Here is a 26,052-nt window from a genome sequence, read left to right as displayed (position 1 = left end):
TAATACAGGTCTGCAGGCATGAGCTCAAGGAGTAACTATTGCTATTTAGCAATCACAGATTCTTACTGAGCCAACAAAGGGCACAGCAAATAGCCAGCTCATTAGATACACTTTGAACTAACTAGGTAAGAGGCCAAGACCTTATCCTTCAAACGATATAACTTCCTGCATTTAAGAGGAAGATATTTTGTTGGCAGAAGGAAAGAGTTTTGAATTGCCAAGAGACACCAAAGCGTGAACGTAAAGAAAAAGCTTGAAATTCAATCCTGTAATTGATTTATAGCCTATATTACTCCTGCAGGGCAATTCTACATAGTCAAGAGGGAGGCCACACTTACAGAATGCTGAAAAAACTAATTGCCATCATGTGTATTGTGACTTTATGTGTAAAGTGTAAATACAATTGTGTTTCTTTTTAATTTAGATGACTGGAAGTATTGATTTAGAAAACCCAGCTAATCTAGGAGTTGAAGTTTATTCTTTAACTGTCAGAGTGCAAGATATTGCCTCTCCTCACTACTCAAGCAAGTATCCCTTTTACACTTTTTTGATATTTTCCTGTGCTGTAACAGCATGGAGAGAGGAATACCATATGTATTTTGAATATATGCATGAGAAAATTTCACAGCCATACTTAACTATGATTTAATCTTCTGTTATATTTCCAGACATCATTTACATTTACATCAGGATAAAGCCAGTGAATGATTTTTTCCCAGTCTTCGATAGTTTATCATACGAATTTAATGTTCGAGAAACTACTAAAGGTACAGTAAGTAGCACCTACATGATAGAAATAGTGTTGTCATGCTGACAAATATATTTTTGCTCCAAATGTATTTTCATTTCTTTGAATAAGGAGAACGCCTCAAAGTTCCACTTTGACTGGGGTCTCACAGTATACCACCTAGTAACCCTAAATAGATAAAACTGGCAAGAACTCCAATTGTACAGATGGAAACTGAGACACAGACAAATTCAGCAATTGCACAAGAAATCTGTGACAGAGCCAGGAACTGAACTCAGATTTCTTGTTTTAGACCGTCTTTCTGCTCTTGCTAAATTAGCCTTTTGGAGGGATCATGATGGTATAAAAAAACAACAACACTGTAGACCATGGCACAGATGAGAGAGCTTTGTCCCAGAGATGGTGTGAGACTGTCACTCCACTGTCCCTTCAGACCTGGCTCACCTCAGGTGCAGCAGGCGTCCTGGAGGTGGGGTGGGATAGGGATGCTTAGATGAGGAGCACGTGCTCCACCAGCCAGTGCAGCTTCTCATACTGGAGACAAGGTCCTGTCCATTCCTACAACAACCCAGGACCAACTGCTGCAAACGTGGCCTTAAATCTGTTGCAACTGAATTTGAAAAGGTTCATGTGCTTGACTCCCACCTCAGTGCCATTCCTGTTCCTCGATGAGCCCTGCATTTTAAGTTTGTGGGGCAGCATCTTTCCTTCTTGGTAGTCCTCATATGCCAGATGTGACCACCAGCCTACTCTGTGCTGTAGTGCTTGGCATGTAGAGGGGTCGGCACAGGAATGGCATCTTCCCCAGCTTCATCTTCTCCCTCATATGACCTGATGCATTGGCTTCCTTCTGTAGGCTGAGAATAAAATCTGACATCTGTTGGATATAAGCTGGATAAATCTTGATCCTCATTCTGGACTTTCCACAGTAACAGAAAAACTGAAGTTGGAAAGGACCTCTGGAGGTCTCAAGTCCAACTCCTGCTCAAAGTGGGACCAGTTTCACAATTAGGCCGTGTTGCTCAGGGGATGAGGTTCCAGTCGAATTTTGAAAATTTCCACCAGTGGAGACATCACAGCCTCTCTAAGCCCTTGCTTCAGCTGACCAACTTTCATTCCAGATAATTTTTCTTTGTACACAGTTGGAATTTCCCATGTTACCACCTGTGTCCATTCCCTGTTCTTTCATGGTTCCCTCCTGAGAATGGTGAATCTCTATCTTCCCTGTGCCTGACTTTTAGGTAATGGGGTAAAGTAACTAAATTCCATTTTCACCGTTCCTCCTCTGGCCTGCACAACCCCAGTGCCACCAGCCTCTCCTCCTGCCTCCTGGGCTCTGCTCCATGCTGTCTTAATCCCCCCCTGGCTTTACTCCAGTTTGTTAGTGTCTCTTCTACCTGGGGCCCCAAACTGGTCTCAGGTCTCCAGCTGTGACTTTATGAGTGCTGAGGAGAAGGGAGTGGTCACTTTTCACCACATCTTGGTAACACACTCATTAATGCAGCCCAGCATGTGGTGGCTCATGAATAACTTGTCCACCAGGGCCTGGGGTCCTGCTCGGTCAGTCCCAGCCTGTGTTGGTGCACGGGTTTGTTTTGGTCCAGGGGTAGGATCTACATTTGTCTGTGCTGAGCTCCTTAAGGCCTGTTGACCTATTGCTCCAGCCTGCCAGGCCCTTCTGAACAGCAGCACGTCCACCACTGCCCCGGGCTGGTATTACTCAGAAACCTGTCCCAATGGCCAACCAACAAGGAAGGTGTGCAACTGCATCACACAGCAGGCAGATAACCTAGTACCTGCTTGAACACACCAAATGATTATGGCCAGCACAGGCTCAAAGCACGGGTGAAGGCGGCTGTGCCTGTGGTCAGCAGACCTGTGGGTCTCTGTGGTGCTTTAATGCCCTGGGGGGACAGGAAAAAAGCATATTTCAAACAGCCCTGCTGTCCTGTCCACAACCTCCTCTCCCTTGTCATGGGCCAAGGAGCAGGCCCAAATCTCCAGCCCTAGCCCTTAGCTCTGTTTTCTTCCTCCCCTGGTCAGGGGGATCCTGCTAAGGGTCTGCAGGCCTGCACAAATCACTCCTGCGTGCCCTCTGGAGAAGCCGTCGTTGGTCGCTGAAGAATGTGGTGGAAATGCATCTGTTGTGGGAATGTGCAGCCTGGGACAGAGCTGGGGACACCGGGGAGGCTGAGGGTGACCAGCTCCCAAGGGAGGTCTGCCTGGCAGAGGGACACTGACAGCACTGGCTCCTGTAAAACAGGAAAACAAGGAGGGCTACGGAAGGAGCAGGAGACACACAGTGGTCGCTCAGCAATTGGGCTGAGCTGGCAAGACCTGAGCCCAGGTGAATCAAGGCTGAATCAAGTCTGTAGAGACGGGTGTGCACAGTCCCAACGTAGTTCCCACAGTTTACAGCACTGTCATTTGTAGCTTGCTTCATAAATGCTCCATGCAGAGGTGATTCAAACCACCCTTTAAACACCCCAGAAGGAGGAGCAGCAATTATTTCTGAGGGAGGACAAAGAGTCTAGTGCTTGGGCTGCTGCAAGGCAGTAATTTTTGTGTCAGTGCATGGCTCTGGGGTGGCTCTTGCCACCAGAGCACTTTTGCTGTGTTTCTCTACAGACTCCTTGCATTCCGGTATTTATTGCTAGTAGGCAAGCCTATACGTGGGGGAGCCATAACACAACACGGTAAACTGGTATTTCTTACAATTATGCTTTACTTCTTTGGGGCGAAAAATACTCTAAAACAAATGTGTAGTTACGGTTTCATCAAGCTTTTGTAGGAACAAGCAATCTGTACTTCCTTTTCCTCTATGTTTAAAATGTTAGTGAAATATGGATTTTCTTCCTCTTAGTTGGATCCAGAATTGGAGAAGTGCATGCCAGTGATGCAGACTGGCCACCCAGTGTCATCACTTATTCCATTGTAGCTGGAGGAGGCACCAGAGATTACACAAATATATTCTGGATCAGCCCAACTAATGGAGATGTGAAGATTTTGGCTAGATTAGACTATGAAACAACTCAGAAACACCTTTTCACAGTGCAGGCCTCAGACCAGGAGAAGACTGCAACAGCATCTGTGAGTAAATCCAGTCTACTTCTCCCCCTTTATCTATGCTTTTCTCTCCTTGACAAGAGCAGTAAGACGTTGGGCAAACCACTTTTGGTCTGTAAAAGGCAAGTCCTGCACAGGACTGTAAATTGGTCAGGTGAAAGAGATGGTGCTTACTGTCTTGATTCGTTTCTTACAAAATGGATTAAAGTAATATTTTTATATTTTTAATTCTTTTTTTTCTTTCAGTCTTTCTTCCTTGTCTTCCAGATAAATAAAATTGTTTTCTGTGCCCTACCCAATTTAAGGTATTCCTTATGGCTACATATGTACCAGAAAACAGAAAAAGGAAAGAGTCTTGAGGCCAAGTAGCAGAGCCTAACTGTATCCATGCCTAGTACTGAGTCTGTTTTGGACTTCATGTAGTGCCCCTATGGTGCTCAGACATAATTATGATTTTATATGTGACCTTTTTTCACTGCAAAATGATCAGTGTAACATAAGAATTTTGTTTCAGTCCATCAGAGTTGTGTTTTTATGGGGTGAGTCAGAGAGGGTTTAGAAAGGCCATTACCAGCATTTCTCTCATACTGGCATGGTCAGTCTATAAGGAGTCTTCCTTCCTTTCATGGATCATATTCTGAATTATTATTAACTATGCTAAGAAGCCTAGCTAATGTCTGTGAAGCAATTTGAGACATTTGAAAGGAAGTTTAATGAATGTCTGGTACTATTATTAATTCTCATTCTTACTATGACACACTTCAGGTAATTCAAATGATCAGCCACATCAGATTGAAATCCCTGTGGTTTTGGAACATGCTTCAAGTTAAGAAAACTGTAACAAAAGATTGCCAATCACAAGAAGCGAAGGTCAAATGATCACAGACATTTTCTGGTAGAATCCAGTGTGGAAAGGAGGGTCATTGCTCTTCAACTGCGGTTGACCAGAAGAGCAAAAGGGGCAAAGTGAAATAGCTTCTGAAGTTAATAAAATTCTGCTTCAGCACAGTAGAGGAAATTCAGCTAGCTATTACTCTTTTCTTTCAGGTAACTGTGAATGTTTTAGATGTAAATGATGAAGAACCAGTTTGTTCACCCAATTTCTATGCATCTCAAATCCCAGTCAGTTTATCAGCTGGGACCAATGTAAATGGCTTCAGGATTCAATGTCAAGATCGCGATTCTGATCCCAGGTCTTTCCGTTACTTCATTAAAGAAGGTACTGTGTCATAGCATGTGAGCTGGGAGCAGCACACAAATTCTTAAACACATGGTTCAGTTTTATTTGTAAATAGAAGTCTAGCACAGTTTAAGTGCTACTTCTCACGGAGAGCTAATTGTGATCCCCAAGTTTCACGTCATTATTTTGCTGATTACCAAAAGAGATGTTTCTATAAGTTGGCTATGGATGCTGCCACCTAGAATGATGCCCTTGCAAGTTTGGATTGCCTACCACATTAATTAATTGGCAACGGACTGCATAATTGAGAAGGACTTTAGTAGAATAAGCTAGAAAGATCTTCATGGTCAAATTTAACTTCCAATTATAGTTGAGTGAATCTTGAGAAACTGTGGTGGCTTTTGTTACTCTGCATACCTCACCCTTAGGTGATGATAATCAGATGATGGTAAGTAACTGAGCAAACCTGCATGTCCTAATTCCATGCCCTATGCATTAAAACCACATTATAAAAATATATTAGGCTTGAACCTAATAATCAACTGCATCTGGAGAACTGTTACAGTGTGGACTGACATTTGGCTTCATAAAGAAGGAAACACTCTCTCTTGGGGAAATTTCATTTGTTGTTGTTGCTGAGGTTATTGACACACACTGCTGAAACTTTAAGTGTGGTTGCTGGCATGATTTTGGTCTGTGCCAAGCAGTACATTTACAGAGAGATCTGGGCATTGCTGAGGAACCTAAGACCTTGCCCAGTGCACTGTGTATGGGCCCTATGGAGTGAAGGTTCAAAGGTTTGGCTACACAGATGTGCTCTGTGCCTTGCAGTGGGCCTTTGAGACAGAGCCCATGGTCTATTGGATGTTGGATGGTGGACATGGCCTTCAATGTCACCTCAACTCTGGAGCTCTACAGGGCAACAAAAGCAAAACCAAAGTACATCTGGTGCTTTTACACCACACAGGTGTAAAATGATCCATAAAAACTCATCAACAGAAACTGCTCTTTTTGTTTGCTTCATGCATTTATTTTAATGTGGGATTGTTTTTCACTTTTCTTCCTTTTTTTTTTGTTGTTTTCATTTATTTATTTATTCACTGTTATCACTTGCAGGCAATGTGAACAATCATTTCACCTTTTCACCAAGTGCTGGCTCCAACACATCTCAGCTGATTCTTGCATCTAGGTTTGACTATGACAGCGGACTTGATAAAAGCCGGATTTACAGGCTGCGTGTCTATATAACAGATGACAATTTACTATCTGCCAGGGACAAAGCTACACACCTAGTTAAAACTGGTACAGTGTCCTTAAGCATCAGGGTTATCCCAAACCCAACAACTGCCATTACCACCACGGTAAGTTCACTCAAATTTATGCTCAATTCTGCAGTTCTTTTATGGGCTAATTGCCATGGGAATGAAGAAAAGAGGGTAGATGTATGCAAAAGGAAAGCAAAAAACAACAGGGGGTCCACATTTGGGAAGTGTTGAGCCTTGTGTTCTTACATTGAAGCCACTGGTTGTAGATATGCTCGGGGTCAGGAAAGATTCTTGGTAAAGATTTGTAACATCTGTTTTGTATTTTAGTTTCTAAAACAAAAAGGGTGAGTATCCAAGCACCAGGCACTCTGCCATTACCATGTAACTGGAAAGTTAAGGATTTTGGCAGCTTTATTAATAACGAAAGTGTAGGGGTTAACCTTTGCCTGGAACCTTAAAATTACCTCATGCATTTTGCTCAGCCTCCTTTTTCTTTCATTTATTTATTTATTTTTGCTTTTCACTACTCCGGTGTCCTTGCACTTCTGTTTGCTTCTTTAGCAGTGGGATGAATTACTCTGTGCCTACCAAAGTCAAAATAGGCAACAACGATGACAACAAGAAATCATTATCATTTGCAAGGGCCATTTTTCCATCCCTCGGTCACCCTCATGTAAAAGTTCAAGCTGCCTGTCAGGAACTGAAGCAGTTGTGCACATCCCAAGTTCTCAGCAGGTTTCAGACAGGCAAAGCCAGATGGATGGGATGGGTATTTCCAGAGCTCCCTGTCCGCATGGTGGTCCATAGCTGAGCGGGGGAAGCCTGCAAAGCTTTTGGCAGCCAGTCTGGGACCTGGCCTCTCACCCTGATCAGCCTGTGGAGCTGTGCACCTGCATCCCACTGACATAGCCAGCTCCTTGGCACATCCATCCCAGGCAAGCTCTGGCTCAATGGTTTTGCTCTGGAGCCAATTTCCTTCAGGGTGCTGCAGGACACAAGCAGAGCTTGCTTTCCTCCTCCCTGCTGGAGCAGCACAGCCTGGTGGGTGCAGAGCAGCCTGCCTCCATCCTTGTGCTGATCGCTGCCTTCATCCCTTGTCTCATCATATCTTCATCATCCAGAGTCCATGCATTTTCTTCCTGCCTGCAGATGGCATTAGCTTTTTTCCATTGCATGCAGGAAGGAAAATACTAGGATATTCAAGGGGTAAAATAGTTGTTTATTGTAAAACTGCGCAAATGTGCCAGGGTAGGCTAGTAACTGAGCCAGAGTCAGGGGATCTTCCAAACAGCACGTGCAAGTCCAGAAGCTTTGCTATGAAAGTGCTTAAATCCAGACTTGCAGACTGATTAATAACCCAATTATCATCTAATGCTCTGTTTGGAAGGAATAAATGGCTTTTTCGCAGCCTTCTCCTCCCCCCTGCTTGATGAAGGAATGAAAAGTTAAGCTGAATAACGAGACTTATTCCATGTTTCTTTTCCCATGCTTTACTACAACCACAGACAGTACAGACCACATACCTCAGTGTTCAATCGGCCTGCCCAGAGATATCAGCCTCCCATTTTCAGACTGTTTTCCAGAAGAGCACTTCCATTTCAGCACCTTCTCCCATCGCTGCTCATTACTTGGGTTCAGTGTAGCAACCTGACGACTGGGATGCTGTCATGCTGGTAGTGCACTGACAGGAAGCCCCATTCCAAAAAGCCACTCGTGACTTCAGTCCCAATGAGGATGGAGTGGTGGTGGTGATCTTAAGATTATTTTAGCCTTTGTGTAAGGATTTGATGTGCCCAGCACAACTGACTGGCAATGGACACTGACAGCTCTTCACTTTAAACGTCTCCTTTTAATAGTGACTGATATTACCCACTTCAGCTACCTGTCAATTTTTGCAAGGCTAAATAAGTTACTTCAAAGGTGTCCCTAGGTGGAAAACAAATAGATACCCTTACTGAACTTCATACACAATGTGATGATAAATGTCTTACAGAAAATTTAATAAGAACGTTGGTAGAAGATTGAAATTAATAGAACCACACCATGTATGGACCCAGGTAGAGCAATCAAGTAATTTCTAATTCATATAAAGACAGTTTCATGACGGGACCCTAATGAATGAGCTGCTAGTGACCTGCCAGCTCAGAGCTGTGTCTCATGGCACACAGAAGATGTGGGAGATCACGACTGCTCAGGAAGTGTGGTTTTCCCTTCTGGAGAAAATCACAGGGCAAAAAAATAAGTTTCATTTATTTTATACAATAACCTAATTCCTCAGGGTTCAACTGCTTTTATGAAGGGGGCCGAATGATCACTGCAGTGCAGATGACCTACTTCCAGTTTTGCCTTAGGTAACAAGAAGCCATTATCTTGGTAATGGCAGTATTCCCTGAACTTCCAAACCCTCCAACAGTGCACTCACAGCTTCTCAGGCAATCTGAGGCTTTTCAACCCCACCATGGTACGCCTATTTTAATATCAGACATTGAAACACCATCTGGAACCAGCTTTTGCATTGTGGGTGGGCTCCGTTTCACCTGCCTTTGGTTGCCCAGGATCTCGGTGGCCTATCTCAGCCATCTGAGCTGCTTCGGCAGCCAGCAGAGAGGTACGTGGGGTGAATCACTTCTCCAGCAGATGCTATCTTCCTCTGCCGATCATCTGCAGAGCCCTGGGGCAAGCTTGGGCCAGGTGCCTGGGTGCAGAAGTTCAGCCAGATGAACGGTGCTGTCGGTGTCGGTAACCTTACAAGAATGCAGCGTTGAGAAATGTTTCCTATCTTGTTTTAAAAGCCTGGCTTTACTCTGGTGACGAGGAAGGAAAATCTCTACTCCGACTCGGCGTGGTACGTGCCCTTCATCATCACCCTCGGCGGTCTGCTGCTCCTGGGACTGCTGGGGTACCTGGGGCTCCTGCTGGCCACCTGGCTCCGCACCCGCTGCCCTCCGGCGCACAAGGCAGACGGCGCTCCTCTGTGAGTCCTCCCGGGTGTCATGCCAGGGAGCCCCTGGCACGGGCAGGGAGAGCTCAGCCTTTTCAGCCGTAACAAAATCTGTGCTTTGAATGCTTTATGGCGGTATGCCCTCTGCTGTAGTAAATGCAATTTCTGGCTACAGCAATATTTGGTGTTAAGAAATGAAGGAAAAATGTCCATGGATTTTTTTTTTTTCACGGATTTGCTAATACTTCAGCATTAGCTAAAGGTCACAGTGGAATTAACAGTCATGACCTCTAACAGCAGCTAAGCTTGTAAGGCCCTGTTGGAATCCGTGCCTGACTGTGCTGAGCAAAAACACAAATGTCCCCGCTGCCCACTGCAAGGGCGCTGCCATCCAGGCAGGTACCACTTGCATATTCCTCCCTCTCAGCCTAGGAGCTCTGAGATCTTTCCAAACATTGGTGCTAATGCCAAATTCTGTGTTCTGGCAAAGATTCTGCAGATTCCCTGCAGTGTTACCCAGGCCTGCTGCAAGGCTCTGGCCCATAAAGCCTCATGGCACCTCTAAGTGCTCTTTTTTGGCAAAAGCCATGGAAGCACCTGGGAACAGCTCTGGTTCAGTGTGGGGAGAGATCGCTGCTGGGAGTCCGAGTGCCTATAAACTGGCATTGTCACAAAAGCAAAGATAAGCAGCTCTGTCAGCAGGCTGGGCTTTAAAAAGGATTTCTGTAAATATTCTCAGGATTTGAAGTTAAATTTAGAAATTGTAGAAAATGTAAAGAAGTAATATATGACTGTGATTATAATTCAAATGGTGTGTGCAAGGAGTTTAGCAATTCATGATAAAAATGACAAATGAATCTAGAAGCATATAGCTCGGCCATTGTTATTATTTATTAATAGGGCAAGTGATTCATTGGGAGCAGGCTCTTCCATTAAAAAGCAATTTTTATATTTTCAAATACCTTTACAATCTTTCAAATGTTTTAAAAAGTATTATCTGAGCACCGCAGATCAAAAAAATTGACCTTCCTCCAAGGATGGAACAAGATGAGAATGTCTGAAAATACATTTTTCCAGATTACATAAATCCATAATGCTATCATCAATAAGTCTGTATCTTTTTACTATCATCCCTTCCTGGAGATGTGCTAGCACAATGCTCAGGGCTGTTTTCCTGTTTGGGAGCAGTGTTAAATGATGCAGGCATTTAGTGAAAGGAAAGCATAAAACAAACAAATCAAGCAAATCTCAGAACTCAAGGAAACGCATCCTTCTTGCCAAGTGGAAGAGCATGAAGCATGATACTTTTATGTAGGCATAAGCATGACGTTTTCTAAGTGCATTTCTTAATCTTTTTTTTTTTTTTTTTTTCTTTTTTTTTCATTACAGGATAAATGATCCAGGTGCGTGCCTCTTTTCTATATTTTAATACCTCTCAACAACACTGTGTTTGCTGTTCTGTGTAAAATTTGTAAATCCATTTCTAGACAAATACATTTGGCCCAGTACAGACGTACTCTGATCAAACACCCTGGCTGATAATGGGATGCCAGCCCATGAGATGGTCCTTTTGGTCCTCAGATCTATTAACTACTAGGTAAACCCAAGTTTAGAGTAGCCTACTATTCTGGTGTGGATGCTAAAGAATTGCAGTATTTTTCACATGCATTTCATATGCTATCTGTTAAAAAAAATCTTATTGCTCCAAAGTACCTTCGAGAGTCCTCTCCACTGTAATTCCCTGTTCTCCGATCCCTTTCATTTGCTCCCCTGATTTCATCACACACTCCTGAAGATTTATATTCGAGTATTGGTGCTTGTAAAGGTGTTTGTATAACTTAGCAGAGGCGTAAGTTACATACACAAAACCAGGTGTTCTTTAAGCAGTCTTCCTTCTAATCCCATTAACATTCCCCTGACAAGCATGGCGTGCCTTTTCTCAATCAGTATTGCCCAGCTTGAAAAAAAAAAACACCACAACAACACGTGACTAACAAACCCCAACAAAACTAGCTGTTCTCTTGGTTGCCCAATCTGAGACTTTTCAGCATTGGCCGGCTTCCAAAAAATGGTTGCTTGGTGCTTTCTGAAAAACTGGTTCCCAAATGATGGGCAGGAAAGGTCAGACAGAATAGGTTCCCACTGATGCTCAGGTTCAGGCCCATCTGCAACATTTCAGAGCATTGCAGGTCTGGCCATAAAGCCCATTGGTGGCTTCCTCTGAAGGAAGGACATTAAACAAACCAGCAAGGAGTGCACAAGAAGAAATCATAGCAACTAGTTGGGTATCATCCACAAATCCATGCTGTCGAGATGCCTGTGGCACTGCCGCTGTGTTTGTTTGCATGTGGGATGAGTTAATAGTGTGGTAAATTCACACATAACCAAACTGTTCTTCAATCTGAATATGACTTGACTGGATCTGCAGCACTTCCCTGTTTTGTCTCCAAATGCATGTTTGAGTGCACAAGCTTAGTAAGTACAAACGTTCTTGGGAAAAATCTACATTTGTAATTCAAATATCCCCCAAAGTGAAACTTGTTTGCTAGTAGATAGCCAGTCCAAGGCCCCTACAACACCCAAGTCCTCAACATACACCTTGAAGAAGTGGTACGTGGTGCACAGACCTGTGCTGGCTGGGTGCCTGGGTGGGGGCATCTCACCCCTGAAGAAGACTCTGGTTGTGTCAGTGTGCAGTGCAGTGGCATGCATAAAAGGAATTATTCACTGAGCAAATGTGTGAATAAGTTTCAATAATGAACACACTTGAATTTCTACATCTGTTCATATCATTTATGAAGGATGTTTTAAGAAACCATTGTTATTTATTCATGACTGAAGGAATAAGACTTTTAAAGGCTCAACTTTTAATTTGTCATTGGCAACTGTGAATCGCCACTCCAAACCATTATGAAGATGTTTGCCTTTCAAATAGTGTTAGGGATCACCCTTTGAAAAGAATTAAGACTCACTTAAGATGTCTGAGAAGCTGAGAACTAAGAATCTCTATTTTTGGGGGGGAATCTTGACTTTAATATCTATAATCAATGTCCAAAAAAATCTGATTCTTTACAATGTGCATTTTCTTTCTTGTAGGAAAGAGGAAACCTAAGAAAGAAGTGGTTTTGGTGAGTACTGCCAGCCTCAGAGCAAAACAAAAGTTTAGTTTTGACCCCCATCATGTGGTATGATCATAGTTATTTCCATTGTAATAGATTATTATTATTATTATTATTATTACTATTATTATTATTATTATTATTATTATTGTAATTTTTCTCCCAGATACCACATCTAGGGGCTCCTTCCTTTTTCACAGCCGTAATGGCATAAAGGCTGCAGTGTGCTCTCTCCCTCCCCAAGTTCTTTGGAGAGGGGATTCCCAAGCCTCCTCTGGGTGGAGGCGAAGCTCTTGTGGTTTACACACGTGGGGGTATTTTGCATGTTAGACCTTATTAATTCTCCTTTGAACATCTAGCAGCAACACCCTACACCACAAATGGCCTTTGTTGCCAGTTTTGATTAAACTCAGCCTACAGGAATGCACTATACAGGTCATATATATGCCTCCATCCATGTAGGTCAGCATTTCCAAGTCACTGCTCCTCCTTCTTGCTTAACTAATTCACAGGATTTGTTCCACGTTTTGTCTCCCTTCACAGAAAATGACAAGGCTAAACACTGTCTTTGATGGAGAAGCCAGAGACCCAGGTAATAAAAAGCAATTAACAGTGAATATGAATATTTGGCCGGAAACAAACTGGATTAGTTGACTTAAATATGGCTTGACATTTGCTTTTCGTATTTCAGATTTGCTGTTTCCAAGGAGAGCAGGAGCTATATTTCACAGATAGTGAAAATCAAGACAGTGCCCTAGTAACATTTCTAATGGTAGAATACACTCACATCCACCGGTCAGATTATTCACTGCTGCTCTGCTAACCCTGAGTGTGAGGAGCTGGTATTAGGAGGTGAGAGACGAGGAGGAATTTGCTCCCAGCCTCCTGCCCTGCTGCTGTCACGGCTATGTGGTTTCACCTCCCCATGCATGGGAAATGGCCAGCGGGTTAATGTAGCCACAGGGGTGCTGAGTCTGTCTCCAAAACCTCTCCCTGGATGCAGGGTGGGTGGGTGAGCTACTGGCACCTGCACAAACCTCCTCCAGGCAGGAACAGCACATCGCTGCTATTTATCTGAGGCTTGAGCATCTCTTGCTGGGAAGGACAGAGAAGACCATTCTGCTTTCAGATACAGCTGTGGTGACTGAGGGCCCACATGGAGAGGAAGGGTTGGTAGAATGTGGAAAACACCCGGTCAAAATAGGTCTTCAACAAATATGTCTGAAAATAGGTCTGAAACAATAGATCTCAAATTATCCAGAAAAAAAAAAAAAAAAAAAAAAAAAGTTGGCCTTGTTTCGAGGCTTAGATTCATCTAGCCAAATTTCCACCCAAGTGTTTGTACCTCGTGTTTCTTATTAGCTGTCTCTGGGCTCTTAGAGGCTGTGAGCTAATAGGAAACACTAGGCGCAGGGACTTCAGTAGAATTTGGGTGAACAAACGGGCCCCTACTGTGCAATGAAGTTCATCCACAAGGCTGCCTGAGGATGGTTTGGGCCAAGTCCAAGCCCACCTGCTATTTATAAAGAGGTTCTGGAGGGACGTCCAGAAGTCCCTGCTTTTTGCCTGTGTAACGGGGTTTCTTAGATGTTAAATGTGGATATTCTCTAGGCCAGTGCAAGAGCTGGGCACCTGGCGGTTCCCTTCCTCAGCAGACCCAACCACACCAGGCTTATGGCCAGCTGAGCCCACCCAAACTGCCCCCCAGAGCCACAGCACCTGCGTTGTACATGCCACAGGCACTAAGATGTAACACGGCTTTGTGGGGTCAGGAGAGAATTGTGGGCTCCTCACTCCTCCCTCTCCCCTCCATGACTTGTCCCAAACCATAGAGGATTGAGTGCTGGCAGTTCAGAGATGAAATCTGATAATTCCCAGCATATCATCTGTTGAATACGGTCAGGAGGGCTGGTCAGGGACTGCTGCCCGATCTGGGCTGCTTTAACATGCCTGCCTGGTAAGCACTCAGAAAAAATACCACGTGAAGGGATCCAGTTTCATCTCTAATTGCTCAAATTGTGTTCATATGTCAGAAACCATTAATTCTGATACAAACTGTAACGTGTAGTAACACGTAACCACCGTTTCTTTCCAGGCCTCAATAGTCTTGTTTGTGTCATATTAATGGTGTTTAATTACAAGCAGTGCCACTGCAGATCCTGATTCTCTCTGTTTAGCAAGAGACAGTAATTCAGACCATGAGGCAATCACACCGGATGGATGGGCATTTTTCCACCTCTCTCTGGATAGTGAATGAACTGAGGGAGGAGAGATCTGCTTTTAGTGTCCAAGTAGAAATTACTCATAAAATCTGAAGAGGGCCAAAAATCTGAAGAGGGCCAATGTAGTAAGGAGAGGTAGCAACGTGTGCTAAACAAACCAAACTTAACAATATTTTGTATATCTGAGGGAGGCATACCCATGCACAAATAGAAAGTGCATTTCATTTCACTGTACTCACAGCAGGCCAGGAGGAAATCAGTTTGTTAAAACAGTGACACAATGCGTACAGCTCAAACCCATGGGGAATCCCAGATCTCTGAACCTCGTGTCACCCTAGATGACCTGATGTGGTCTGGAAGACATACACAGCGTATTGTGATCCTAGCAGGTTTTGCTATACCAAGTAAGCAACTCCTCTTGAAAAAATAGGCACACACATACACGGTGGCCTTTCCCAGCATAGCCACAGGCATAAATTTGGGGAGAGTAAGTCATAACAACTAAGGGCTATGTATGGGTTTGTTACACTGACCACAATAACCCACAGTAATTCGGATGGAGGGTTAGGATGATAACAAGGTCCTGTTTTGAATATTCCTATTCTCTGAAGCGCAGAGCCAGTTTTTGTATTAATGGAAAAGCATCCCCACTGAGCGGCCTCCACGACTTCCGGGGCACCACACTTGCAGAAATGCAGATTTCAGGGCTGCCTTCCCAAACTCGCTTGCTTTTCCAGGTGTTTCATGTTTTCCTTTTCAGCCTCATCATGAGGAGAGTTGTCATGTTGTAATCTGCTAAAGTAGTCATGATTTTAATTCCTTGTCTTTTCTCCCTTGCAAGTCACCGGCAAAATCTATGAATTCAATACATGGTCGGGGGCCCGGAGGTGGAAGAAGAGCAGTGAGCCCCTTCAGCCCACTCCGGCCATGCAGGTAACGTCAGGTGCCAAGCAGTGGTGGCCAAGCGACAGTGGTGGCCAAGACACAGGCAGAGCAGAGGCACCAAGCAAAAAAGAGACTTCAGAGAAGAGGAAAGAGCCAACCACAGAGACAAAGAAAGAACCAACCACAGCTGCCAAGCCTTCAGCAGGGCCATCACAAACACCAGGGCAGGATGGGGTGAAAGTACAAAAGCAGAAATAGGAATCTGCAGACAGGGGGTTACCCACACCAGCCCCCAAACGCAGATGCTGACCTCTTCTCCACAATGAATGCTGCATTTGTGTTACACCAGCCTGAAAGCTCTCTATCTCAGCTGCAAAACATCGGATGGCCACTGCTGTGGACTTAAAGGCAGGATGAGCTGGACTTATTTTGGCATGTGCTGGTAAGACTGGGAGAGATGGGAAGGTGCAGTGACAATCAGGGCAATGATCATGGTCTAGGAGCTAGGGTAAATGCAAACCTTGCTTCTCCAAGTGCAAAAGCAGACCCTGGTTGTTGCAGAGGAGTTGCTCACTTCTTGTGAAGGGGTGGACATGAAAGGGCAAGAAGAAAAAACGAAAGCACTGTCATGGACAGAAGCATCTGCTGCTCCCTGGGCTGTAGCTGCTGACAGCTCCCTCCTGGAAGAGCTCTCTGCCCCCAGGCCACCATGGCCAGGTGCTTCTCAGGGCAGGCAGCACACACACGGACCTGCTGAAGGGGGCCAGGAGCACAGCTGCATCGAGTGTGAGGCTGGATTGCTTCTCCTGTCCCTGCTGAGTCTGAACAGCAGAAGGGGTGAAAAGCAGATTAGAGTTGAAAAGTTTGCTGGTAAGAGCTAAAAATATTTTCTTTTCATTCAGTATTTTATTTCATCCCTTCCTCCCCATCCTGTCTTGCTGTAGGAAAGAACAGAGCTTGAAAGCAGTTTTGGAGTGGAGACAACCCACAACCTGTCATGGTATCTCAGGCTGTCATGTCAACATTTTTAGCTTATTTATCTTTTGTAACACTAGTGGCATTCAATATCTTCACCTTTGGTATTTCCTCTGGCATATTCAGAGTTTTACAGAATCAAGTGGAACACACTCAAAAGAATAATTACAGCAAACACATGTGGTGAAATAATCTTTTCCAAGTGTGATCATGTATAATATAAGTGCTGTCTAAAAACCTGATATAAAACAAGCAAACTCTGCAAGATTTCAGAAAATTATTTTAATTGTAAGAAAATTAATTATAAATGATGACTTAATACTCAGTGTCTTGGATTCTTTTCTTTTCTGATGAGAAAAAGGTGTTTTGGCAACAAGGGACTGATCTCAGCTAGGTGGTAAAAGAAAATTTTTGGTTTAAATTTAGCAGGGACAGTAAGTTAAGATTCTGTCACGCATATTGTTTTTTGTCATACAACAGAGGACCTGGGTGGGGAGGCCCAGGGTAATTTCACTGAGGATCCTACACTTCACAAAACCACCCTTCACAGTGCTGCAACCCTTGTCTGCACCCTGAAGGAGTGGTTTGGCTCGGGAACAGCTTTCCTTACAAGCACCAAACATCTTGAGTCAAATGACATTTCATTGCGCAATCAGAAACCCAGCGTGTCATGAGCACAATGATAGAGATAGGAAAGAGTGATTTATGGTCTCTGAACACGTTATCAGTTTGCTGTGGCTGTGGTGGTTGTTATAGCGCTGTTTGACCTTCCAGCACCAACAGGGCTTGTCACATTTTCAGAGCTCCAACCCACCATTGTTTGTGTTCATTTGCTGTAAGCCACAGAATCGCAGAATCGTGGAATGGCTGAGGTGGGAAGGGACCTCTGGAGATCATCTGGTCCAGCCTCCCCCGGAGCATATTACCCAGGGCTGTGTCCAGATGGCTTTTGAACAACTCTGGGGAAGGAGACTCCCCAACCTCTCTGGGAAACCTGTGCCAGTGCTCAGTCGCCCTCACAGTAAGGAAGTTTTTCCTCATGTTCAGACAGAACTTCCCGTGTTTGTGCTTGTTGCCTCTCATCCTATTTCTAGGCACCACTGAGAAGAGTCTGGCCCCATCCTTTTGACCCCCTCCCTTCACATACTTATACAGATTGGTCAGAATCCCCCTGAGCCTTCTCTTCTCGGGGCTGAAGAGGCCCAGCTCCCTCAGCCTTTCCTCATATGAGGGATGCTCCAGTCCATTCACCGCTTTGGTAGCCCTTCTCTGGACTCCCTCCAGGAGCTCCATGTCCCTCTTGTACTGGGGAGCCCAGAGCTGGACACAATGATCTAGGTGAGGCCTCACCAGGGCTGAGGAGAGGGGAAGGATCACCTTCCTAGACCTTCTGGCAGTGCTCTTCCTAATGCACCCCAGGACACCATTGGCATTCTTGGCCACAAGGGCACGTTATGGTTGCACCAGGCAATCTTGGAGGTCTTTCCCAACCTTACTGATTCTGTGATTCTGCATTTTCTGGCTCATGGTCAACTTGTTGTCCCCCAGGATCCCCAGGTCCTTCTTCACAGCTGTAGGCATTTCCTTGGCTGCATGCACTTGCTGGAGGAATTTCCATGAAGCATCTCAGGTCACTACAACTCTCCCCTTCCTCCATCTCGCCTGGTTTCAAGCTCTCCTCACCATGCTGGTAAGGACAAAAGTCTTTGTCCTCAGTTCTGCAGTAGCTGGTAGCTCTGCTGTAACTCTGATCTCTTTGTCACTGCGACATAAAGGTACCCACAGGCACAGCTGGCACCTAGATCTTCGTTACCTGAAGAAGTTAACTGCATTGTTTTCATAATTTTTTAAAAGTTTATTTTCCTGGCTTTTCTCTACGGAAGCTAGATGAAATCCCCCTCAATTTCTCTCATTCCACTTTTGTGATTAGGAGATAATTACCCCTTTTCAAAGAGGAGGCAGAAACAGGCTGTAGTTTCAGCCAGGAAACTTGGAAGGAGATGGACAAAAACTCATCTTTGTTTACTGCTGTTCCTGCTGCTGAACTACGCAAACTTCCTTCCTTCCTTCTCAGGAAAAAAAAAAAAAAAAAAGCCAACAACAGCGTAACATGGTGCCACAGCATGCTGTGAACATTCGTGTAAGCAAACTCATGGTCACGGCCAACACTGCTGGTGCCGCAGTCTCCCACAGCTGGCCAACATCTGGGTGAGAAGCAGATACCCTGGAAGGGGTGCTCGCATACTCTAGCTTCTGAGCAACAGCCAGCTCGATGAAGAGGCAGCGCTGATCTGTGAGCTGCCAGACCTAAGAGCTAGAACTGCCCAGGATGCCTCCATCCAGCAGAGGTGAGCCTAGCTGGTGCATTCAGCCTTTTGGGCAACAGGTTCCTTAAAAATACGTCCCCTTGCAAATTCCATGCAATTTGCTGCATGGGGCAACAATGTGCCAACCCTGTTACGTGCTTCCTGACTCACAATTAGTTCAATAGGTGCGGTGCTGACCTCCAGCTTTGTCTAATTCTTCATCCTGATCTTCACCTCATTTTGGCCATGCCAAAACTACTTCCAGGTACTCCTTGTTCAGAATCTACGAAATCAAAGAACATGGCTTTATTTGAGCATCAGCTTGATGGAAAAGCAGCACAATTTTCCCATCAGCTGCCCCTAGTGCTATTGACTTTTCTCCCACTGAAAGAATCAAGAACAGCCTCACGTCTCACCAAGCTGAAGCCCAGCAATTCATTTTAGTCTCTTTTGTAGAGCAAAAGCAGAGAAGATAGTACTGACTGGCCTAGATGTACACTTATTATTTGTATGAATATGTGAAAGATACTGAGCTCTGCAGTACAGCTTTAAATATTAGAAACCTCATCTTATTGTTAAACCAGCTTTTGTTCTTTTTTCATTCAGAAGTGTCTTTGAGAACACAGATTCAGTGTTGAAAACTGCCACTAGATGGACTGGGAGCAAGGATTACAGTAGGCTCTAAACAATAAAAGCATTTAATTATTGGAACAATTAGCTAAGATTGTGGGACTTTTCCATCATTTGAAGACTTCAGAAGTCAAAACCAGCTTCTGCGTGCTGGAGAAGGCCAGACTAGATGATGTGAACAATTTCTCTAGTCTTCAATAGCTCTACTAGTCTCTGTGCATATAGTTTACAAGGTGTGAATTTCGGTGCCATGTATTTTATAGTGATGGCACTGATGAGCTGAGACTCTTAAGAGAAAAGTGTCTGATGGTTCAAGCAGGGTGGCTGAGGGCACCAGTTCCTGACCTCCAGCTGCTTGTCACACATCACACATTAATTTTATCCAAAGTTTACACAAAGCAGCGTGAGTTCTGTGGCAGTGTTTGATTGTTGTGTCTCCACACGGTAGCTTTGTATTAAAGTTGCTACGGAAGTTTCAAGAGGGATTACGAAAGAGCACAGGTCACTCTTCCTCACTAGGCCTAGTTCCCCCCCGCAGTTTGTGTGAACATATTGCTGTGGTTTTGGTTCTTTTCTCCAAAGCAAATACACTTCTAATGAATGAATGCTCTGCTTTCATGTTGCTAGCAGTACCAATTAGCACCTGCAGTAAACATCATAAGTCTCAGCTTCTGGCCATGTAACTTCATTTTTATCAAGGAATGAAAAAGTGCTGATACTGTATTTGTTCAGGGACCTACACAGGAGAACAGTTTCAGCTGCAGAGATGGAGAATGTCTGCCCAGGCAGCTGCCACTTCGTGACTGCTCGCTAGGAGCAGATGGGGCTGGGACCCCCTCAGACAAGGTGGTGGTCAGGCAGGGGGGACAATCCTCCTCTTGAGCAAAGTATCTAGCTGCTGATGAGACCCAGATTGCAACACCATAATGGAAATACGCAAGCGACCACAACTGCACACTGCACGTGTCCCAGGTCTGCTGTGTTTATTGCTAGCCTGAGATCTGCAAGCAGAGCAGGCCCTTTGCAAGGCTCCAGCTGAGAGGTGCCAGCATCTGGGACGTGCTTGGTCTGAGCTAGCTGCTGCAAGCTCCCCGTGTAGTCACCGGGGAGACAAAGGCACTTCGGGGGTTATTTATCTCATTGCAAATCAGTCGTCTGTCTGGAATCGATCAGATGAGCTGCACCCTAAGAGCAGCTCTCTCTGGCTGCCTCGATCAGATACCAATGCCAGCAGATCAGCAGAGCCTCAGCCCAGGGTGCTCAGACGGGGCAGGTCTGTGCTGCTGCACCCGGGCCTGAGGAAGCTGCAGATCAGCAGCAAGCAGCGCGTGGAGGCCAGCTCAGCCCTGCTGCTGCTTGCTCAGATCCCAGGAGGAGAACAGGCACCTCTGTGGTCTGCAGGCTGCTTCCTGGGACCTGCCTTTGGGGTCATTCTGCGTCTGGAAGATGTGAGATGTGCAGCCAGGTGGAAGAGCACGGGCCTGGCCAGGAGATCAAAGATGACAAACATGAGCCTCAGTGAGTGTCTGGGTGTTATTCAAGGATGCCATCGTGTTGCAGCTCTCTGGTACCAAACTCAGCCCAGTCTTGCAGTCGTGTCTGATCTCCAGTTCCACCCCATGGTTACTGGTGGGGGATATTCCAACAGGACAGCAGGGCTGTGTTTGTGCAGGATCTGCCTGGCTCAGCCCTGCCTGGGCGTCCAGCACCCCAAAGCACCCCATGGCACCTCGCAGCACCCTGCGGCACCCCATGATATCCGATGGCCTTGCCAGAGGGACCGTGCGTACCCAGGTGAAAATGAGCTAACACACCAACACCCCAGCTTATGAAGGCTGCTCCAGGGAGCTGGGGAGGTCCCAGTACCCCCAGTACTCCCAGTGCCAGCCTGATTTTCGTGCTCCCACAGCATCGCTGTGACCGGTGTGGGACCAGGCCCCGAGCACCTACAAAACCCCGAAACACACCGCCGGAGAGCTGGCTCCATCCCTCCCCTTCCCCTTAGGCTTTCCCCAATATTTCTTCCTGCTGCAGCCTGGCACCACTCCTGATCCCCCAGGACCCTCCTCCCCGTGGCTTTTTGCCCAGGAGCTGCTGCCTGGAGCCCGGGCCCGACCCTGACCCAGGGCCGGGGAGCGCAGCTTGAGCGGAGCAACACTGACCCCAAGCGGCTCGGCAGCCTGCGGGGCTGGCAACAGGGCCACGACGCGGGGAATTGTCCCTTTAATGTATTTATCTGCGTATATATTTCCGAATATATCCACATAGAGATATATACACACATAGCAGGTGTGTGCGGTGCAGCGTCGATGCCAAAGGGCTGCCAGCCAAGAGAGAGGAGAAAGGAAAGAGGTTGCAGAAGAAAGGCAGAAAGCACAAGTAAATTTGAGAAAAATGAATATTAAAAACATTGGAAGGAGTGAGGAAAAGGGTTGTAGGACACCATAGCAATGTAGATTTATCAAGTAAGGAATGATCCCATTACAGGATCACGTTGTGGTGGAGCAGGCTGGATCATTTCTGGAACAATCCTGCTTCAGCCCGTACACAGGAGCTGCAAGGCTGCTGGTACCTTGTTCCTTCTCATCCCTCCTCCCCATCACTGCTGTGCTTCGTGTGAGGTATCATACATCTTAGAAGATCGATGACGAACTGAGGTGACAGATGTTTCATGCCAGTATTTTGGTGCTGCTCTGACAGGTAAGTCAGGACAAAGGTGGATGGTCCCAGGGATTTCCTCATGGAAATTCAGCTAGGGCCAAATCAGTGTCATGCTGTTAGGTGTTCCTGCAGAGATCCTGCCCCATCACTCACCTGGAAGCTTTATCACTGAGTGAAAGCAGCCTGAGCTTACCTCTTAGCAAAATAAAGCAGCAGAAAGCCCCAATCCTTCAAAGTCCTGCCCGTTTGGGGGCACCAGCACTGATGCATGGCAGATACAAGCTCTGTCACTCCAGGCTGAAGACCTGCTGCACTTGCTGTAGATCCATACGAATAACTGTGCTGCACCTGGAAGAACAGGTTCATGGTCTCTTGAAGATGAAAGCAGAAATTTGGGGGGTTTCCAGCAGCCCTCCTCTATTTCTAGCAGGGTTGTGCAGAGCACACGTTGGCCACATGTAAAAATAGTCAGTCAAGAAAGATCAAAATGAAATTATTATTTCCTTGATTAAGAGCTTTCAGGGCCTCAGGGCAAGATTAGAATATGTGCCCTTTGGCTTCCTTGATTTAGCAATGCATTTCTCAGATTTACATCCTGGTCTAGCTTCATCCTGGAGATGCTCTTCATGGAGGTGAGTGCAAGCCTCACAGGCGCCAGTGCCTGCCAGTCCTTCCTCATGACTTTTGATGCACAGTCTCTGTGGAAACTAAAGCTAAAAATAATCACCCTTATCTCCTCCACTGGCATGCATGATATTCTTCTCTAACCATAACTGCTTGATCTACCTGCACTTGTGATGTTCTGGCAAGAGACCCTACCAGTCCCATGCTTATTTCTGCAGCCGCTGAGTCTTCCCCAGCACCGGCACCTCCCATGCTGCTGGTGCTGTGCCTGGGGTCATTGCTAGTACTCTGTATTGAAGATGCCTTCTGGGCCACTGCTGGGAACCTCTGAAAGCCAGGAGTTCAGCCCTGAGCTTTTACAGCTCAATGGACTACACCACTTCCCCCCCCTCCACCCCCCTCCTTTTTTTTTTTTTCTTTCTCTTTTTCCTTTTCTGCTTTGGACCCATTATTAGCATATTACTTCCTTTTTCCTTCTTCTGTTTCCAACTTGGGATCTCTTCTTTGCTGGCCAGTTCACCAAGCATCAACGTGAAAAGCTCAGTTTAATTGCAGGCTGTTTCTGAGGTGTAAACATGGCTCGTTCATGCTACAAGCACACTGTGTCAGTGAGGAGCTTGGGGGCAGCGCTGGGTCCTTGAATGGGGGGCAGCTTCTGAGGTGCACTGTTCTGTGGTGTCTTGTTAAAGAGTAGCACAGTTTGGATCTGATGGCATTACAGACTCCTCGTGCTGTGCTCAGAATAGGGCATTGCACAACACCAGAAAAAAAAAAAAAGTGTTTCTCCAGCTAGCCAGTGTGTGCCCATCATGGTTTGCCCAGTCTTTTTTTCCTTTGCTGGACCATTAGGTCCTCCCCTGCAGGCAGAGACCTCAGCAGGCCACTAATGCCACCCAACTGATGCCAACTGATCCACCTGAAGATCAGAGTGATGTAAGAGAATACACAAACAATCAAACAAACAAAACCCCAAGACCTTCCAGGCCATGGGGACCCCTCTGTGGAAAAAGGTGTGTGCCATCTCAGCCCCTAGGACAAGGGGTGACACAGAGTAAGTGTTCTCCAGTTATTGTGGAAACCATGAAGTGAAACTTGAGAGCACAATTCCCATATTGCTGTGGCTGCTGTGGGAAGCAACTACAACATTTTGTGCTGAGAGAGCCAGTGTAAAAGCAGAAAATGACTGCTTTGATCTGAAAAATGTGTTTTAAAAGAAAATCCTAAGAAACCTGAAAACGAGTACCGTCTAGCGGCTCGAAAAGGTAATAGTGAAATATGGTATTTTCAGTGCTGAAAAGGGGAAAAATAAACCTGCAGAAGCAGAAAATGACAGATTCCAGCAGAAGGATTAACATGCGTAGTGCAGCGACTCGCCCTAGAGCAACGGAGAGCTCCAAGGGAACCTGATCATATTAAATGCGAAGCTAAAATTAGATGCTTGCAAAAGCAGATCAGGATGCAAAAATTAAAAATAGCTGCTGTATCTGCAGAAAGTGGCGGAGAATTAGATTTGAAGTCAGCAGAGGAAAATGATTTAGGGGATGATATGCATACATGGTAAATGAAAAAGGAGCTGGGAACAGCGGCATGTGTAACAACTGATTGCACACCATGCCGAGGCGGGGAGGTGCAGCAGGTAGAACTGTGGTTGCTTCACAATGCAAGAAATGACCCTGGGGCTTTGGGACAGACAGCTGAGGATTGTGAGCCGCAGGGAGAAAGCAAAGCCGAGGACTGGCGAGTGCTACTTCTAGATAAAACTACATCAAATTTTGAATCAAATTGAAATGAAATGTGTAAATTTGTTAGTGCTTGTGCTGCACCAGCTTTTACTTAGCCTGTGAATCAGGCCTGAAGGCATCAGTACAGAGCCTCCTTGATGAGTGCATTAAGTCAAATTGCCCAGCAGACAGGTAAGAAGAAAATGCAGCTGGCAGCACCAACATAAATTCATAAGCCAAGAAAAGATAAGAGTGCATTTTATGAATAAATGAGGAATCGCTCAGATTTTGGCAGGATGTAGCATCGAGTACAAACCACTCACTGCTGATGGGGCACAGGTAGCTGCAGTTCTCCTGGCAGCAGCAACACTGAGCTAGGTTCCTTCACCGGAGGATGAATTATGAGAAGTGGCAACCCAAACACACCTCCACTATTTGCAATGAACACCAATGTCACAGGAGGAGAGGGAACCCACCCTCAGACATCCCCAAATGCCGGCAGGATTCTGTTCTTGGCCAAGAAGTTCCCTCTGGTATCCCACATTGACCCCCCAGCTCCATTTTCCTGCACTGCCACCCTCCAGCCTTTCTTCCTGCCACAGGTTTCAGATCATGGTGCTTCACAGTCTCACCGTGTATCGCCCCTCAGTTCACCTGCCGGAGCTGCATAACCATAGCTTGCTACCAGAAGGATTTAGGCAGTCTGAGAGGATTTTTATGAGCTTGCTCCATTGATGGCTGCAAGAGAGATTGCTGCCAGCTGAGGACACCTTTCGAGATCTGGCAGATTTCCAGGCCCTTTGTTCCCTCGGTACAGAGGGATCAAGCACACTGCAGCTCCTGTTAGCAGCAGTGATTCTTGTGCAGCCGAGATAAAGCTGGTAAATCACTCAGCAGTCTTTTTTTTTTTTTTTTTCCTTCCCCGCTCTCATGAGTAAATAAGGCACCAAGCATCTCGGCGCTGCCAGCGTGAACGTGATGTCAATTCAAAGGCAAAGGCTTCTCAGCCCTTTGTGGGTGTCCGGTGTAAATGCGAGCAGCTGCTTGCTCCTGCTGCACGACGCTTTCCATCTCATCCCAGCGGCAGGACTCGAGCAGACATCAAAGCAGGCGGTGTTCTGCTCCAGTCCCCGCCCTGTGCAAAGGAAAACAAGCCTTATCCTAATGAACCAGAAGGGGACACGTGCCTGTTCTTTCTTTTGGAAATCTTGCTGGCTGAGGACTACACAGCACATCCACCTCAGCATTGCTAACGTTTATCTGTGCAGAGCACGCCACGCGTGCAGTCATCGGCTTGAATTTCTTCACAACACAGCGCTGAATCTGTTAGTGTGTATTTTACCAGTTGTAGTCCTGCCATATTTTATCTCTCTGCCTTCTAAAGGAAGCACTCCTGAGATGGGACCCACTTGTTTCATCTACAAAAAATGCAGCAGAAAGTTTGAGCCCTGCTGAGGACAGAAATGCCTCTTCATAAAACACCTTCGTAAAAGCAGACCGCATTAAATTTAAGTTTTGGTTGAAACAAAAGCATTCCAGCTCTGGTTTGGCTTCAGCTGCTGGCTTGACCCTAGCCAACAAGGCATACACCGATCTAATCCATCCCTGCTCTCATGTGCAGAAGTACACACAATTACCAGTTTATAACTAAGCTGCTCGAATGTCTCCAGCAGCGCTGTTTGGGACACAGTCAGCTTGTCACAGCACTG

At 45.7% G+C, this 26,052-nt stretch overlaps 1 protein-coding gene across 1 annotated transcript in view; it reads left to right on the top strand.

Moving 5' to 3' along the window:
* The window catches only part of CDHR3 (cadherin related family member 3), a gene marked incomplete at its 5' end in the record, with an annotated part of 32,324 nt that extends 16,395 nt beyond the window's left edge, over window positions 1–15,929 (top strand). Inside the window, 10 exons of the mRNA XM_082764754.1 lie at window positions 425–560; window positions 669–767; window positions 3,612–3,838; window positions 4,862–5,033; window positions 6,111–6,355; window positions 9,052–9,233; window positions 10,590–10,603; window positions 12,297–12,328; window positions 12,863–12,911; window positions 15,383–15,929. Coding sequence (XP_082620880.1) covers window positions 425–560; window positions 669–767; window positions 3,612–3,838; window positions 4,862–5,033; window positions 6,111–6,355; window positions 9,052–9,233; window positions 10,590–10,603; window positions 12,297–12,328; window positions 12,863–12,911; window positions 15,383–15,684 — 1,458 coding nt within the window. The 3' untranslated portion in view covers window positions 15,685–15,929. The remainder of the gene's footprint in view (window positions 1–424; window positions 561–668; window positions 768–3,611; window positions 3,839–4,861; window positions 5,034–6,110; window positions 6,356–9,051; window positions 9,234–10,589; window positions 10,604–12,296; window positions 12,329–12,862; window positions 12,912–15,382) is intronic.
* Between the last annotated feature and the right edge of the window lie 10,123 nt (window positions 15,930–26,052).

This window comes from Aythya marila (assembly GCF_965140915.1).
Source record: "Aythya marila genome assembly, chromosome: 1".
Lineage (NCBI taxonomy): Eukaryota > Metazoa > Chordata > Aves > Anseriformes > Anatidae > Aythya > Aythya marila.
The sequence above is the reverse complement of the archived record's forward strand: the minus strand, read 5'-3'. Positions and strand labels throughout refer to the sequence as shown.